We start from the raw sequence: 18220 nt of genomic DNA on the forward strand, positions 1-18220 counted from the left end.
GTGTCTGTTCATGTCTTCTGCCCATTTTTTTTTAAGATTTTATTTATTTACTTGACAGACAAAGATCACAAGTAGAGGCAGAGATTGAGAGAGAGAGAGGAGGAAGCAGGCTCCACGCTGAGCAGAGACCCCGATGCGGGGTTTGATCCCAGGACCCTGGGATCATGACCTGAGCCGAAAGCAGAGGCTTTAACCCACTGAGCTACCCAGGCACCTTTCTGCCCATTTTTTGATGCAATTATCTGTTTTGTGTGTGTTGAGTTTGAGGAGTTCTTTATAGATCTTGGGTATCAGTCCTTTGTCTGTATTGGCATTTGCAAATATCTTCTCCCATTCCATGCTTGCCTCTTTGTTTTGTTGACTGTTTCCTTTGCTGTGCAGAAGATTTTGATCTTGATGAAGTCCCAAAAGTTCATTTTCACTTTTGTTTCCTTTGCCTTTGGAGGCATATCTTGAAAGAAGTTGCTGTGGCCGATGTTGAAGACGTTACTGCCTATGGTCTCCTCTGATGGATTCTGATGGATTCCTGACTCACATTGAGGTCTTTTATCCATTTCTAGTTTATCTTTGTGTATGGTGTAAGAGAATGCTCGAGTTTCATTCTTCCATCTTGACTATTGTGAATAGTGTTACAAATGAACATAGGAATGCTAGCATCTCTTTCAGATCCTGATTGAATTCTTTGGATAGATTTCCAGAAATGAGATTGCCAGATCAGATGGTAAATCTGTTTTTAATTTTTTGAGGAACCTCCATACTGTTTTCCATAGCAGCTGCACTATTTTGCATTCCTGCCAACAGTGTACAGTTCCAGTTTCCAAATCTTTACTAATACTTTTCATCTTTTTTTTTTTTTTTTGGTAATAGTCATTCTGACAGGTGTGAGGTGATACCTCACTGTTGTTTTGAGCTGCGTTTCCCTGATTATTAGCAAGCATTTTATTATTAGTTAGCAATTATTGAGCATTTAAAAAAAAGATTTTATTAAGTAATCTCTGCACCCAACGTAGGGCTCAAACTTACAAGCCCTGAGATCAAGAGTTGTGTGCTCTACTGACTGAGCCAGCCAGGTGCCCCCAAGCATTTTTTCAAATACATGTCAGTCATTGTAGATCTTCTTTGGGAAATGTCTATTCAAGGTTCAGCATATTTTAAAAACTGGGTTGTTAACATTTTTACTATTGAGTTTACTGTATGAGTTCCTCGTGTATTTGGGAGATTAGCCCTTTATAATATATATGGTTTCCAAAAATTTTCTCTCATCTATAGGCTGCCTTTTCACTCTATTGATTGTTTGCTGTGCAGAAGATTTAGAGTTTGATAAGTTCTACTTGTTTATTTTACTTTTGTTGCCCATGCTTTGGTGTCATATCTGCGGAATGAAATCTTTGCCACAACCTATCCCATGAAGCTTTTTCCTTGTGTTTTCTTCTAGGAGCTTTATAGTTTCGGATCTTACTTACATTTTAAGTCTTTAATATATTTTGAATTGATTTTTGTGTATGGTCTAAAATAAGGGTCAATTTGATTATTTTTCCATGTTGGTAGTTGTACTGACACCATTTGTTGAAGAGACTATTTCTTCAACGTTGTGTATGCTTGACATCCTTGTCAAAGACCAGTTGTCCTTATGTAGATCCAGATTATATATCTGGACTCTCTTTTCTATATCATTGGTCTACATGTCTTATCTTTATGCCAGTATCATCCTATTTCGATTATTGTAGCTGTGTAATATACTTTGAAATCAGGAAGTTGGATGCCTCCAGCTTTGTTCTTCTTTCTCAAGATTTATATTTGATACAAAAGCTATATAAGTAGGCTTTTGTTATTGGAAATAAAAGTATGTTGATCGAGACAAATTTGAAACCTAAAACTTAATATTGTTCTCCAAACTCAATTAGCCATTTTCTAAGTATATTTAGCTCTCACTGGAGTAAAAGAATATAAAGAACTGTCAACTACATCCATTATCAAAGTCCTTTCTCTTGTCCTGGTGCCCTATCCCCCTTCTCTTGTCAACCTTGTTCAGCTCTCTCAAGTTCTGCAGATCATGAGGTTCCTATTTGCATTATTCTTTGATGGTGTCTCTGTATTAAATAAATGGATTTAGGAGAACACACAGTAGTCAATAAGATAAATAAACTTATAAGTGAACTAAAGAGAGAGACTATGGACTCTGAAAAACAATCTGAGGGTTTTGAAGGGGTGTGGGGTGGGAGGTTGGGGGAACCAGGTGGTGGGTATTAGAGAAGGCACGGATTGCATGGAGCACTGGGTGTGGTGCAAAAACAATGAATACTGTTACACTGAAAAGAAATTTTTTTAAAAAGTGAACTAAAGAGAAGGAGGCTATAGAGTATTTGCATTCTTGCAGTTATAGCAGCAAGATACACCAAGAACACATTTAGAGTATAGTCAAGTAGATCAGAGGGTTCAGCTAAGACACACCATTCAGTTACACTTTTGGTTTTCTGAGATACAAGAGCTCTATTCCCTTCTCCACATGATGTTTTAGTGAATAAAAACCACGTGCAAATGGGATAGAGAATAATAGTAAACAGTATATAGTAATTAGCCTTGCGAGCTCTACTTTGGAGGAGAAATTGTGGTGAAATTTGAATAAGGTTTTAGTAGAATATAAAGTGCAAGACAATGCAGGACTTGAGTGATTTAAGGGACATACTGAGTTGACACACTCAAAAATGTCTGGAGGATGACAGTTATCATTCCTCCTGCCCGCATAGTGTTGTAAATGTTCATTGCCTCTTCTGTCCTATCTTAAGGCTTTGCAACATGAAAGGGAACTCTTGAAGAGCAGGGTATGGAAGTCAGTTTATCACTTGAAAATATAAGGAAAATTCAACTTAAAATTGTTCTCTAATATCAGCTAATATTTTTCATTATAACCGAAGGTTATGCAAACTTTTGGAGATCCCTTGAAATAGTTGCTTCCTTAGCAACAAGCTTCAATAAGTAATATCAATGGCAGACTGTAGAGTGAAAAGAGCCTGGCCTTTCGGGTCAGTCAGAACTGAGTTCACATACAAGCTTTGTCATTTGCTGGTGGCATTACCTTAAGCAAGTTATTTAACTTCTCTTAGCTGTTAGAAGTTTGATCAAGGTTCGAGTTTCCATGCACAAGCTGGAGCTAAGAGTGAAGGAAGCTACCTCCAAAAATGTGTCCAATCAAATAAGCCATCAACAGACAGCTTGCACAATGTGTTCCACTATCCCAATTTCTAGTTGGAGAAAATAAATATGGGAAAGAGAATAAGTGCTGTAGTTAAACAGTTGTATCTCTTAGCTGAGAGCAAAAGAGCAGTTTAACTATATATGGGAGCTAGCAGAAAGTAGCAGAGTTTAAGGTTTTTGGAAAGTCTTAATACACCATACTTTGGATAATTTGTTTGCCATGAATGGCTATAGTGAAAGTCTTTCTGCTTGAAATTTAAGTATTCTTATTTTTCATGCAAATTACCTTAAGAGAGAGACAAGATAAATTACAAAGCGCATACTGTCTTTAATGAAAGATGACAGTCATCTGCAAAACACATAGCTTTTTCTTAGCTTATACTTTATAAAAGTAAAGAACAAGTAATTTTGTGGTTCTTTATGTATAATGCTCTCATAAAATGAATTAAGCATTTACATATGTTTTTCTTATTTACAGCTCACCTGGGCATGATTATAGCTTCTCAAGCTTATCTAAAATAAAAGATAATATATATATCAACATCTTTGATGAAATGATTATTGAAAAACATGAGGTAAATTAGAATAATTATAATACTGTTGAGCTGATTCTGCAGTCAAACTGAATGAAATCTAGTAACATATTTGTAAATTTGCTTTTAGAGGCAATGTCTATTTCCAGTATTTTCTAAAAAGGATTTGGGGTAACATGAAATAAAATCAGACATATGGCAAGTCAGTTAAAAAATAACAGAGATCATAAACCACATATAGGAGGAGAAGGGGTAAATATACCAGGAATTTGGGAGAAGCTGGTTTCTGCTTTTAAACATAACATTCGAGTGTGAGCTTCCTGGTAGCCAAGATAAATGAAACAAAATGAAAATGGGTTATATATTTCTCACTGTCTGATAAAAGAAAATACACCACTTCTGCTGAAGATACCAAATTACTCATAGGATTAAAACCCAGTTCTAGTCAATCAGATTTTATTTATTTTTTAAATGATTTTATTTGTCTATTTGAGAGAGAGAGAGAGCACATATGTGTGCATGCACATGAACAGGGGGAAGTAGAGAGAGAGAGGGGATCCCAAGCAGAAAACATGAGGGTGATGGGGGAGAAGAAGGGGAGGGATAAACACACCCCCACTGAGCAGGGAGCCTGATGTGGGGCTCCATCCCAGGACCTCAGGATCCTGACATAAGCTGAAAACAGCTGCTTAACCAACTGAGCCACCCAGACGCCCCTTTTCAATCAAATTTTTTAAAATTACTGAACGTCTTCCTCGTAGATACGCGAAAGCTCGTAACAACGCTTAGTGCAAGCTCTCAAATAAATGTTAGCTTCCCTCCTACTAAGCTTGGCAGCAGAAGTATAAAGATGCAGATCCATTATAGAGGTATTATCGAGTCCCTCTTTGGGGACTCTGATTACATGCTCTAATATAAATGCCCATCAAATCCTATGGCAATTAGTTGAAGGAGCAACTAATTCTGTCTGGAGGGATTGGGGATCAGAGGGAGAGAAGTTGAATGAGACCTTCAGGTATGGTTCAGGAATGAGACTTCTCTAAGAACTACTAAGAGACATAATGTCAAGGTCTTCCAGTTTAATTTTCCAGGAGATGCAGACACACATTCTTATTAAAACATTTTCTATCAATTCTTCATAAAGGCTGAAGGTAAAAATATTGAGGTGTAATTTGGTGATGGCTATTCTTTTTTTTTTTTTTTAAAGATTTCATTTATTTATTTGACAGAGAGCGAAAGTGCACAAGCCTGGAGAGAAGCAGAGGGAGAGGGAGAAGCCGAGAAAGAGGGAGAAGCAGGCTCTCTGCTGAGCAGGAAGCTCAATGCTGGGCTTGATTCCAGGACCCTGGGATCATGACCAGAGCTGAAGGCAGACGCTTAAAAGACTGAGCCACCCAGGTGCCCTGGTGATGGCTGTTCTCCAAGGAGTTAAGCTGAGTAGTTTCTGAATATCTAAATTGATGATGGGTAGAACTTGGGAAACCCAAAAGAATGCCTAACAGACTTTCTCTCTCAGAAGTGAATTATCTCAATGATCATTTGACCACAATTGTAGTTGACTAATAGTTCAATTCTTTTAAGTGCTTTGTGTTGTTAGTGAATGGAATCCATATGTTTCAGGTATCAGACATATGTGACAACATTGGCATGCTCTTTAGGAAAGGAAAGGGCCTAGCCTATATTCTTAATTCCTCTCATGCACTGGCTTACAAGGTAACGAATGATAGGCCAAACATTCCATTTTCTCAAAGAAGACCAGACCAAGAATGAGTCCCAAGTTGACCACCCAGTTGAAAGAAGGTTTTAGTTTATCATCCATCACTATTCTTTAGAAAATAGTTTCTTTCCATGCCTTGATTTTCCTCTTTTCCCTGTGTATTTTTTCTTCCTGTTATCAGCTATTTCTTACTTCCTGTGGGTTTTCCCTTCATTATTTAACTTGTTAGCAGGAAGCAGAGAACTTGGAAGTCTCACAGACAAGAGGCCTATTTTTAGCACTGGGAATGAAAGAGTGGACCGAAATGAATTTGGAATCAATCTCTCTTTCATAGTAGTGACAATATTTTGAGGCCATGAATTTATCTCTTAAATAGCTTAGACTATATCTTCTATGTTAGGTTATTTTTATTTTGTGTTATTTTCTATGTATTTTTATTACATTTATCTTTCTTGACCTACTAGTTATTTAATACTATGTTCTTATATTTCCAAATGTTTGAGTGACTCTAATGTAAAGTTTTGATTTTAAATTCTAGTTTTTAGGGGTCCCGGTGGGTTAAGTGTCTGCCTTTGGCTGAGGTCATGATCCCAGGGTCGTGGAATTGAGCCCTGGTTCAGGGGCTTCCTGCTCAGTGGGGAGCCTGCTTCTTCCTCTCCCTCTGCCACACCCCTGCTTGTGCTCTCACTCTTTCTCTCAAATAAATAAATAGAATCTTAGAAAAATAAATTCTAGTTTTATTGCATTGTAACCAAAGTGCTTTTGTGATTTTTAATAATTGGTACTATGATTTTTGAAAAACATAACTCTTTAAAATATTTTTTCAAGTTTAATTTTAATTATATGCTTTTCTAAAGTTTGCAGACCACTTCAGATAAGTTTAGATTATTCAGATGCTAGAGACTCAACTCCAGGTTTCTTAATTATATTTGTATTGACAAACTTATTCTGGCAAATATCTTGCTTTCTACCCAAGAGAAAATAAATAGTAGAGACAAAAGCCTAAAAAAGGAAAAAAACTGTCATTGCTTCAGAACATGAAACCAAATATTGCTAGTATCACCCCCAAAGCCTCTTTTGTGCTCTCTCCAAGTTGCTTCCTTCCCATGAGTAACTATCCTAGCTTTTTAAAAAATTTAAATTCAATTAATTAACATATAATGTATTATTTGTTTCAGAGGTACAGGTCTGTGATTCATTAATCAGCCTTACACAACGCACACCGCTCACCACAACACATATCCTCCCTAATGTCCATCACCCAGTTACCCCCCTCCCCTCCAGCCACCCTCGGTTTGTTTCCTAAGACTGAGTCTCTTATGGTTTGTCTCCCTCTCTGGTTTCATCTTATTTCATTTTTCCTCTCTTCCCCTATGACCCTATGGCTTGTTTCTTAAATTCCACATATCAGTGAGATCATATGATAATTGTCTTTCTCTGATTGACTTATTTCACTTAGCATAATACCCTCTAGTTCTATCCATGTTGTTGCGAATGGCAAGATTTCTTTTTTGATGGCTATGTAAAACTCAATTGCGCGTGCATGTGTGTGTACGTGTCTGTGTGTATATCACATCTTCTTTATCCATTCATCTGTCGATGGACACTATCCTCGCTTCTAACAACATAGATTAGGTATTACTTATTTTTAAATTTTGTATGGTTGAAATCTCGTACAGTATGCATCCATCTGTGAGTGGCTTATTTCTCTCTACATTGTTTGTGGAGTCATCTGTAATATTACTCATTGATTCCCACAGATGTATGGTATATGATTGTAGGAGTATACAACTTTTTTACACATTCTATGACTGATGGATAATTTGCTTCTTTCTAGTTGTCAGCTCATACATTTAACACTGATGTAAATACAATTGGATGTTTCGTGGGGGAAATTATGCATTTCTGTTAGAAGTGTATGTAAGAGTAAAATTGCTAGCTCTTAGATTGCACATATGCTCAGCTTTAGTAGTTTAATGCCAAGTACTTTCCAAAATGTTCGTGGTGATTCATATTTCCACCACCAGGTTATGAGAGTTCTAACTGATCCACGTCCTTGTTGTTACCTAGCATCATCTGATTTCTTCTTTTCAAACATACTAATGAAATTAATAGTATCACCTTATGGTTTTAAGTTGCATTTTAATGACTACTCATGAAATTGAGCACCGTTTTCTATGTTTATTGACCATTTTGATACCCTCTTTTGTGAAAGATGTGTTCAGTGTTTATTGACCATTTTGATGCCCTCTTTTGTGAAAGATGTTGTCAAGTATTTTGCCCGGGTTTTTTTTTTTTTTTTTCATTGATTTTTAGCAGTTCTGTGTATACTCTGGATATGAGCGCTCTGTCTGATATACACTTCCTAAGTATTTTTCCCATGCCGACTTGTCTTTTAAAATTTTTTAATGTGTCTTTTCATGAACAAAAAGTCTTAATTTAATATAGTACAATGCAGTGGTGGTGCTTTTTTGGGTCCTCTTTAAGAAATATTGCCGACTTAAGGTCATGAAGATATTATCCTGTGGTTACTCCTAAAAGTTGAATCATTATCTAATATCCAACCAGAATTGGTTTTTATGTGTCTGTGAGGTAGAGGTTCAAGAGTACTTTTTTCCCCCTAAGACTATTCAGCTGACCCAGCATCACTTATGGAAAGAATCATCCCCTCCCCCACTGCACTACGGAATCACCCTTTGTTGTATATCTGGTGACGTATAAATGTGGGTTAATTTCTGGATTCTTTGTTATGTCCTATTGATCTGTTATCTATCCTTACATAAATTCCACACTGTCTTAGTTACTAAAACTTTGCTATAAATCTTGATATCTAGAAACCTAAGTTTTCAAGCTTTTTTTCCTTTCTCAAGATTGCTTTGGCTATTCCTAGCTCTTTATATTTCCATATAAATAATAGAGTCAGCTTTATGACTGCCAAAAACAAGACAAAACCTGCTAGGATTTTTATTAGGGTGGATTGAATACATAGATGCATTAGATTACAATTGACATCTTTATAATATTGATGTTTCCAATCCCATATACATGGCATATGTTCCCTCTCCCCCCTTTAATTATCTTCGTATTAGTATTCTCCAGGGAAACAGAATCACTTATTTTTATGATATTTTATATTTATGATATTTTATATATTTTATGATTTTTATATAATATATATATTTTTATATATAAATATTTATATATAAATTATATAAATTATATAAAAATTATATAAATATAAATATGTTTTATGATTTATATATTTTATTATATTATTTTATTATATTTATTTATATATTTATATATAATATATTAATATATATTTATAATTATATTATATATAAAATATATATTTTATATATACTATATATATTAATATATATATATAAATCATAAAATATATTTATATATATCTCCATATATATATGGAGATTTATTATGGGAATTGGCTCATGGGATTATGGAAGCTGAGATATGCCACAATATGCTATTGCAAGCTGGAGAACCAGAAAAGCAAGAGCTATAGTTCAATTTGAGTCCAAAGGCCTGAGGACAGGGAGACTGCTGGTCTAGGTCCAAAAGCACTTGAGAACCAGGAACTCTGATGTCCGAGAGCAGAAGATGGTTGTTCCAACTCAAGAAGAAAGAGAATTTGCCCTTCCTTTACTTTTTTGTTCTCTTCAGGCCCTCAGAAGGATAAGATGATTTCTGTCCACATTGATGAGGGCTAATTTTTACTCAGTCTATTGATTCAAGTGCTGTTCTTTTCAGTAACATTCCCACAGACATACCCAGAGAAAATGTTTTACCATATCTGGGCATCCCTTAGCTCAGTCAAGTTGACAAGTAAAATTAACTATCACAATTTCCTTTTCCCAATTTGTACCATGATGGGGCTTAAGCATGCCTAGAATCAATCATAATATTCTAAACAGGCCAAAATGATTAATTTCTCTTAGTACACAGATGGTTGGTTTACTTTAACGGGATGGCCTGTTGTTTACTTCTTTAATGACAAGGTCCTGGAAGTGTCAGGCAAGCTCTATCCAAGGCTAAAGTGGGGCTAGGAAAGAAAGGAAATCAAACCAATCTTGCAAATCTGAAATTCCTATGATAAAGGCTATCAGGATCTTGGGGAAAATAAACAATCTGTCAACTAGCATAAGAAACATAACATACCAAGCAGCCAGAATTGGTCTATCAGTGCAATCACTCCTTGATAGAGAAAACTTTCTTAAAAACTGAACTGGGCTCAGAAGACTGCGTGGTAAATAAGAGAAAACTGAATTGCATGGTCTTAAGGGCTTAATGAGGTAGGCTTGGGGGTCACCTGTTTCCAATAGACATGTTATGCACTTAAATTACTTAGCCATGTCAGCAAACCTGCTTCTTTTTGACCATGTTATATCAACCATCAGACTTCCACTCTAAGTCTACTTTTATCACTGATCCAGCATCCATGATGCTGTTCTGCTCTTTGAGTTTGTCCTCATCATTGAGACATATTTCACTACCATTTAATATCTTAAAACATTGTTAATGGTGGTGATGTCTTCGGGGTTAAGGTAAGTTTTATTCCTTGTATTCTTTAGTGTATTTTCAAAGTTTGCTGCACAGAGTGTATTTATTACAATAATGTCAATAGCCATACATCGGCCATCAGCTCCACAACAGGTCATTATTTTGCTTTAAATAGTCAATTATCTTTTAAAGAGAGAAAAATATTCTTTTGAAAAGAAAAGGTGATTTTTTTATACTTACTTGCAAGTTTGTGAAGTTATTCATCACATGGTATAAAGTATGTAATAGAAAAATTATTCATATTTAAAGGATCCCTATTTCAAGAGCTGCAGTAGTCATTCACATGTAAGAAAGAATTGGCTCGGATCCATTGTCTTCCCTTTCTCGGCTCTTCTGCAACAATCTGAGGTAATAGAAAATGATTATTTGCTAATTATTCTGAGTTTTTACCTCTGGTTAATAAAAACTTGCTGTTTGTTGTCTTTGAATCAGATTCTGTGATTGGCAGACTGGTAGGTCAGTTAAAGTGATCTTGTGTTTGAGTGCCATTAGGATGTTGCAGTATTTAAATGTTTTAGCTGTCTCTAGAACAGGAGACAGCCATAAATTTATTTATTCTATCTTTAGAGTGTTCGCTGATAAAGAACAACAAAGCTAGCCTCAGGTCTTAAAGCAACACATTTGCATATAATAGTTTTTTAGGACCAGATTCACAAATGTTCTTTGATTAATGATAAATGATTAATGATGTTGCTTTGTGACCATGGGTTCCAGGAGCTTCAGCTTCTCGGGACTGTTTCTTGATGATGGTGAGACTGATGATTAGCACCTGACTCTGTGATATCCCCAAAGGGCTCTCCTGTTATGTAGCACAAGTATGTTTCAAGTCCAGCAAAATATAAAAACCCCAGCCTAGACTCCATTTTAGGCTTTGTTACTTCCTTACAGAGCATTGCCAGACACAGAAGTTTCAGAAATTAATTTTCTACCTCAAGGAGCTCACTGTCTATAAAAGAAAACTAACGCTTTAGCACAACCTAATAATGCTGTAGTGCTTTGATAGGGGCACGAGATAGGTGCTATGAGAACATACAGTAGGGAGCACCTTGCTCTTCCTGGCTTGGAGGAGGAGTGCGGGGTATTCATAGGAGTCAGGGGTGAGTAAGAGGGGTATGACGAGGAGAATGAAAGGAAAGTATTTACAGAAGGGATAACTTCTGAATCAAGTCCTTAAAAATGGTTTGTCAAACAGAGGAAGGTATTTGACTCAGAAGGAGTTATGTGTGTATTAGTATTGCATTCAGCCATTTACCACAGGAAACCCAACAGTGATGCAAGGGGTCTATTTGTCTCACCTAAAAAGAAGTCTGGATGACAGTGCAGCAGCTCAAGCATATCATCATATCACATAAATATCATGTACCTTTCACCCTCATAATTGCAAAGTCTTCAATGCACCTCCAGCCTCATATTCATGTTGAAGACAAGAGTAGGATGAAGCAAGAAGGGGCAGTGCCTGTATTAGGAAAGCAGACACTTTCTCAGAAAATCCTGGCTGACTTCTTATAGTTATGTGACTTAGCCATATGTGCCTGTCTTGCTGCCTAAAACCATTGGTAAAAAAGAAGGACAGAATGGATATTAAGGGAGGAGAGGAGAAATTATTATGTAATGGGTCCCCAAGAGGAATGTCACACGGGAGCATCTTGGAAGTACAGGACTGCAAACAAAGAGCAATAGAGATTTATTATTATTTTTTAAATATTTATTTATTTGAGAGGGCAAGTCAGAGAACACGAGGGGGGAAGGGTTGTGGTGAGAGAGCACAAGCGGGGTGAAGGGCGGAGAGAGAAGCAGACTCCCCACTGAGCAAGGAGATTGATGTGGGGCTCCAGCCCGGGACCCTGGGATCATGACCTGAGCCGAAGGCAGACGCTTAACCGACTGAGCCACCCAAACGTCCCAGCAATAGAGATTTAAGTTGTTAGAGACACAGGGCTTCCTACATCTGTAAATTTCTGGATATCTCCCAGTCTCAGGCCAGACTCTAGGATAGAGAGGTAATTGACAATGTGAACTTCAGCATGGACAGACCTCATTAGCTATCTGAGTTGGCACAAATTACTTAAATTCTGTGAGCCTCAGTTTCCTTATCTGGAAAATGTAGATAAGAGCCATATCTACTTCATTGAATGATATGATCTGTATCAAGTGTTAGGCACAGTGCCTTGCACAGAGTAAGTCCTCAATTACCTACTAGCTATTACTATTAGTTATTATTACTGTAAATCAGCTCCTACCTCCACACACAAACATACACACACATTCAGGAGAGCCCTCCTCCATGTGGACCTGTGGGTTGTCCTTCCTGCTGTTATATTTTTTCTTCTCTTTCTAGACCTAATGTAAAATGTAGCATGGTCTTTTAGTGTCTTCTCTGAGCCTGAATTGGATCTTCTAAGAACTTCTATCATTCGGTTAGGGTAACCTGCACCCTCGTGTCATCCCTTTCTAAATTTTGCCCTCTCCACATAGTGCATATTAGTTGGGGACCCAGGGTGTCAAGGTGCCTGTGAATATAGACCACCGTGGAGAACCTGATCATCATTGCACAGGTGAACAGAACAAGCACATACGTACCCATGCAAGCCTGTTTCCTCCTCTGAAGAAGACTGGAATGGGCTGTACTGTACCCTCAGATGTATGTTTTCTTCATGTAGAATCTATTTTATCGATATATTCTTTCAGATTAGTGGAACATTTCAAGTAAATATTCCACCAGTTTTGCTTGGGTATACTTGGAGTAAAACTTACGTGTCTCCTAAAGAAGATTTTAATGGGCAGAATTTAAAAGAATGTACCTTCTTAAATATTTTTGCTACCATTGAACCTCAGATATCACATGTCACCTGTAATCCAGAACTAGACAAGGTAGGTTTTGCATTGAATTTTTTTTTATGTATACTACTAAAGAAGTAGAAACTGTTCTTAAAAACTAGTAATAATTTCAGAGCTGGTGAAAATGAACATTGGTTTTTTATATTTTCCTATGGAAACAACATGGTACAATGTCAAAATATTTTGAACTTTATTCCAGTTTTCAGATCAAACTGATGTTTTGGAGAGAGCACAGATTTTTAAAAATACTTGTAAGGCAATGTTTCCCAACCGAAGAATCACAACTACTGTCTTTAACAGTGAAGGAATACAGATCTTAGTAACAAGATATATCAAGGCATTAAATCCACCTCAGCAACTCCTGGATATGTTTCTTCATGATTCTAATGCAACACTTGTAAGATATGTATTTTAGTAGCTTTATTGATACATACTCCATATTACATAGAATTCATGCATCTAAGGTGTACAATTCATTGTTTTTAGTATATTCACAGAGTTGTGCAACCGTCACCATAGTAAGTTTTAGAACATTTTTGTCAATCTTAATTTACATTTATTTTGTTTACTTTTTTGTATTAACTTTGAGCATTACCTTCTTACTAAAATCGTTTTGCTTTCAAAGACAGTTTTCCTGAGAGAGAAAGTGTCTATACTGCAGTGTGTCCTCCTGAGCCCTAGATGAGGGAGAATATTTCTTCTAGATTCCCTTCATTTCTGCCCCCTCAGACTAGAGTCACTGTTGCTACACCAGTTCATGTGTCCACACTAGCTTTGTAACATTTCTACCAAACTTTGAAAGATGACACAGAAAAATTCCAAATTACATTTCTAAGGAAATGTGTCCTTCTAAGGATTGCTTCTCACAGGATAGCTTCTCACTATATGTGAGAATGAAGAAACTATGTTCTATTTTTCTCTGTAAACTGCCAACATAACACTTCCCACTCCATCCCTATGTGACATTTTCTTCATGCATATCTATTTACCAGCTGACAAGAGAGACATATACTCAAAACTGAATTTCTTTTAAAATGAAGATTTATTCACTAGGTGCTCAAAACCTCCTTCTACTTTGAGAAAGGAAAATATGAAATAAAAAATATAAGTCTCCTCTTTGAGAAAAAATTAGCTTTGCTTAAAGGGCATTCATGAATAATTGCCTATATCTTTTGTTTATTCAGGTTTGATTGAGTTAGTTGGTTCACTTCAGAATATTTTATTTGTCCACTATAAATCTCCCTCAGCTGGACTCATCAAAAGTCTTAATTTAGGTTGCCTTTTGCTTCACTCTGCCTTTCCATCACAAGTTTCTTCCTGTCTGTTTCTTATTGCCCAAAGTCCAAGGAGATAATAATATACTCTAGATTTATTTCAAAGATAATCTTTTCTTTTTTAAAAAAGAATATAACTCTTAGGAACCTTGCTTATGAAGGACTATGAACTATGTTCAATTGCATGAAGTCAGAAACATGACCAATGTAGGAGGTCATTGGTGCATAAGTGATGGCTATTATAAATCAGTGAAAATATTGGTAAACTTTCTGTGTTGGCTCATTATTTGTATCCCTTTCTCCTTTCCTACTTTAGTCTGAGCCTTTCTTTCCAGCCCTATAGGGAGAATAGGGCACCAACATTTTCCTGCTTCAACAGCTTGTAACAAACTTATATTAATAAAAAATAATTCTGATAGATCTGGAACCTAAAAGCAAATCAAACTTTTGCTGTTCTTCAATATCTCTCTAAAAATTTTTTAACAGTTTTAATTTAAGGTATATATGTAATATCTATCATGTTAACATTTTAATAATTTATTACAGTGAATTGTAATGGTTAACAGGCATTCTCTGGAGTCAGGCTAACTTGGGCTTATTCCCAGAGACTTCATACATTGTGTTAGTTCTGTGACCCTGGGAAAGTTATCTTAGCACTCTATCTATTTTTGTTCCTCTTATGTAGGACAAAAGTAATAATAGTATGTACTTGAAGGGCTTGTGGGATACACTAAATGTGATGATATTGCACTTAAAACACTGTGCTTGGTGATGGGAATATAGTATGCACTTAATAAATGTTAATTAATATTATTCTAGGACCTCATTGCTCGCTTTGTATCTTTGATTCCTATTGTGCCTGATATTCTGGATGAAAATGATGGTTTTGACATATGGATGACATCAGAAGTAATAACTTAATGTTTTATTTATTAATCTGTAAGATTATTTACTTGAGAGTGTGTGTATGTGTGTGTGTGTGTGTGTGTGTGTGTATGTATGAGTGGGGGGAGGGACAGAAGGTGAAATTTAAAGCAGACTCCCCACTGAGCACAGAGCCCTACATGGGCCTTGATATGACAACCCATGAGATCAAGACCTGAGTGAAAACCAAGAGTCAGACCTTAACCAATTGAGCCACCCAGGCACCCCCATTATGTTTTATAATTAAAATATTTAGTATTTCTCACCTTTCTTCTAAACAAACATTTATGCACTTATGAAATACTTTGTCTTATGAAATCTAAAGCATTTGATAATTTAATACATTGTTTTCAGCTCTGTAACAATCCATAGAAATAATTCTTAAGGAAGAACAACCTCATTCAACATTATAAGTGGTAGTTCATGAATATCTTAATTCAATGGGAGTTCCGGGAGTGCAGTATTATGACATCTCCCAGAAAGAAATATGGCTTGTCACTATGGAGCTGGAAGATGCTGAGTCTAGGGCAAGTAGCACCACTTCTCAGAAGATTTCTCCAGTCTCCCCACATCTGAATGGGGAGCTTGCACAACAATGCTCTCTTCCTTAGCACTTGGATTAAAATTCTCTTTAGATTGGTTGCCAAATAGAATACAAGCCCCATGCAATATTTGAGACATATTTGTACTAAAAATTTGTTTATCTGAAATGCAGATTCAATAGCTCATCTACTTTTTCCCAAAACCTGGCAATCCTCATTAGAGCAGTTTTTTCATTCCACCCTAAATTATATTTAGTTGCTTATATTATTGACCCTACATCCACACTCTGTACATACACATCCCAAGTTTAACCTCTGAATGAAGAGATAAACTTGATTATTTATTTTTAGATTTTCATATAAATTTAGCAAACATTCAATAAATATTTTTAATTGAAAATTACTAGTAAGACAGGAACCTACGAGAAGGAAACTTTCCATTTGGAACCAATGGTCCTGGCAATTAATCTAAAATGTTTTAGAGGCTAGAGTTGAGCTGAAATGGATTTAGAGGACACAGGGCTAGCTTAACTGGTTAGCTACCCAGTCTTCTGCTAAGTGAGAACAAGGGAGACACAAGCATGGGGTTCTAATGATTCAGTGATTCAAATGTAGTCGAAGTCAAAGAGGTGTCATTAACTTTAGACTCTTCTGAAACTCTTTGACCTAATCAGAATATGCTCATGATTATTATGATCCTACAGAACATTGAAAGAGCCTCTAAAATATCTTTAAAAAAACCCATAAGGGGCGCCTGGGTGGCTCAGTGGGTTAAGGCCTCTGCCTTCAGCTCAGGTCATGATCCCAGGTCCTGGGATCGAGCCCCGCATCGGGCTCTCTTCTCAGCAGGGAGCCTGCTTCCTCCCCTCTCTCTCTCTGCCTGCCTCTCTGCCTACTTGTGATCTCTCTCTCTCTGTCAAATAAATCATTAAAAAAATAAATAAAAAAATAAAAAACCCCATAAAAATAACCATTCAGGTAAATACTAGTACTCGCAAGTCTCCCCCACCCTCCACGCCCCCAATCCAAACAATACTCATAAACAAGATGTTAGTTACTATAAGTGTGAGCTTCCTCTTGGCCAATGTCTTCCCACTGACATGAACTCTTTGGCCATGGAGTGCTCATGACATATGACTAATTAGACTGCCACAGGACAAGTGTTATTTTCTCCTACCTAACAGTCTTTGGAGAAAAATAAACCTTGGTTAAATCCTATTTCAACCACTTAAGAGCTGTATCACCTAAGATAAGTTATGTAGCCTCCTTGGACCTCAATTTCCTCATCTGTGTCATACAGGGATTTTTGAAAGGATAACATATACGCAAGGTATCTGGAACTCAGTGTGGTAGTTACCTGTTCTCACCTGTTCCCTTCTCCTCTTAGGAAATCCAGCCAGGGGAACCTCCTTGGCCTGACACTGAAGACTACTCATATTCTGCCTTTGATTCTTCTGTTCACACTTCTCTTTCAGAGGACCCATGTCACCATCCTCCCTAATTTTCATCCCTCACCATCACATTCAGCCAGTGTGTACGGTTACGGCCATATCAGTTTTTTAAAACATTGAAATACTTTCATACTGATTGGCAAATAGTCACTGCCAGGAGCTCCTGAGGTCCCCCACTCCCAACCTCCTTGGCCACCACAGCCCTTCCTCTGGGTCTGTACTGAACCAGAAGGCACACATCCTGTTTAAATGTTGCAGCTGCTGCTCAGTAAGAACAGACTTTTGCCATATGAACATTTGGGCCCATATATGTTGTTAGATCTTTTGATTTTTCAAGAGAAGCCAGAAATGCAGAGTTTTATATGAGAGCTCCTGATTTAAAAAAAAACATTCCAGGGCCAAGCAAAAAACCAGCTACAGACTAGAACTAGGTCATAGATCACCTACCTCTACTATGCTTTTTCTCTCTTACTACAGCTGCTTTCGTAGGCACCCTATATTTGACTACAGACTCTTTCAGTTGAAGAAGTTTCAATAATCTTTCTGATTGGGCTTCAACTCCATCCTCTTCCTCTCTTGGAGTTGAGAGCGCTATATTGGTATTTGACAGAGTAAAGCTCCATTGACCAGAGGATCCTTTCCTCTAAAAACTCTATTTGATTTCCTATCAGATCAGGTTTCTTAAAATAGCAGTCCATATGTCCCTGTTTTCCAAGGGCAGTTTAATATTTGCCCTAAACAGGAATATCCTATTTTGGATGATGAACTATTTTATTTGGTCACTTAAACAGTATCCACATTAATTGTCCCATCGTAAAGGTGACCCCTTTATTCCAAATTAGTGTTCTCCCCAGTGTTTTCTCAGGCACAAGGTATCAGAGCTTTCAGCCTTGCAGTCAGTCATCCTAGCCACATTGCAAAAATATGTGTGTTTAGGGGTGCCTGGATGGCTTAGTGGGTTGGGCCACTGCCTTCGGCTCAGGTCATGATCTCAGGGTCCTGGGATCGAGTCCCGCATCAGGCTCTCTGCTCAGCAGGGAGCCTGCTTCCCACCCCCCCTCACCTGCCTCTCTGCCTACTTGTGATCTCTGTCTGTCAAATAAATAAATAAAATCTTTAAAAAGATATATGTGTGTTTGAACCCAGAGGGAGCAGGGGGGCTCTG

The 18220-nt window shown here is 37.0% G+C and overlaps 1 protein-coding gene across 5 annotated transcripts in view; it reads left to right on the forward strand.

The window, feature by feature from the left end:
• CC2D2B (coiled-coil and C2 domain containing 2B) overlaps positions 1-18220 on the forward strand; it is a 106596-nt gene that overhangs the window by 75992 nt on the left and 12384 nt on the right. For all 5 annotated transcript variants that reach the window (XM_047702018.1, XM_047702015.1, XM_047702016.1 and 2 more), the window contains 5 exons: positions 3674-3770; positions 10276-10374; positions 12715-12897; positions 13064-13261; positions 14958-15047. In XM_047702018.1, coding sequence (XP_047557974.1) covers positions 3674-3770; positions 10276-10374; positions 12715-12897; positions 13064-13261; positions 14958-15047 — 667 coding nt within the window. The remainder of the gene's footprint in view (positions 1-3673; positions 3771-10275; positions 10375-12714; positions 12898-13063; positions 13262-14957; positions 15048-18220) is intronic.

This window comes from Lutra lutra, chromosome 14 (assembly GCF_902655055.1).
Source record: "Lutra lutra chromosome 14, mLutLut1.2, whole genome shotgun sequence".
NCBI classification, from domain to species: Eukaryota; Metazoa; Chordata; class Mammalia; order Carnivora; family Mustelidae; genus Lutra; species Lutra lutra.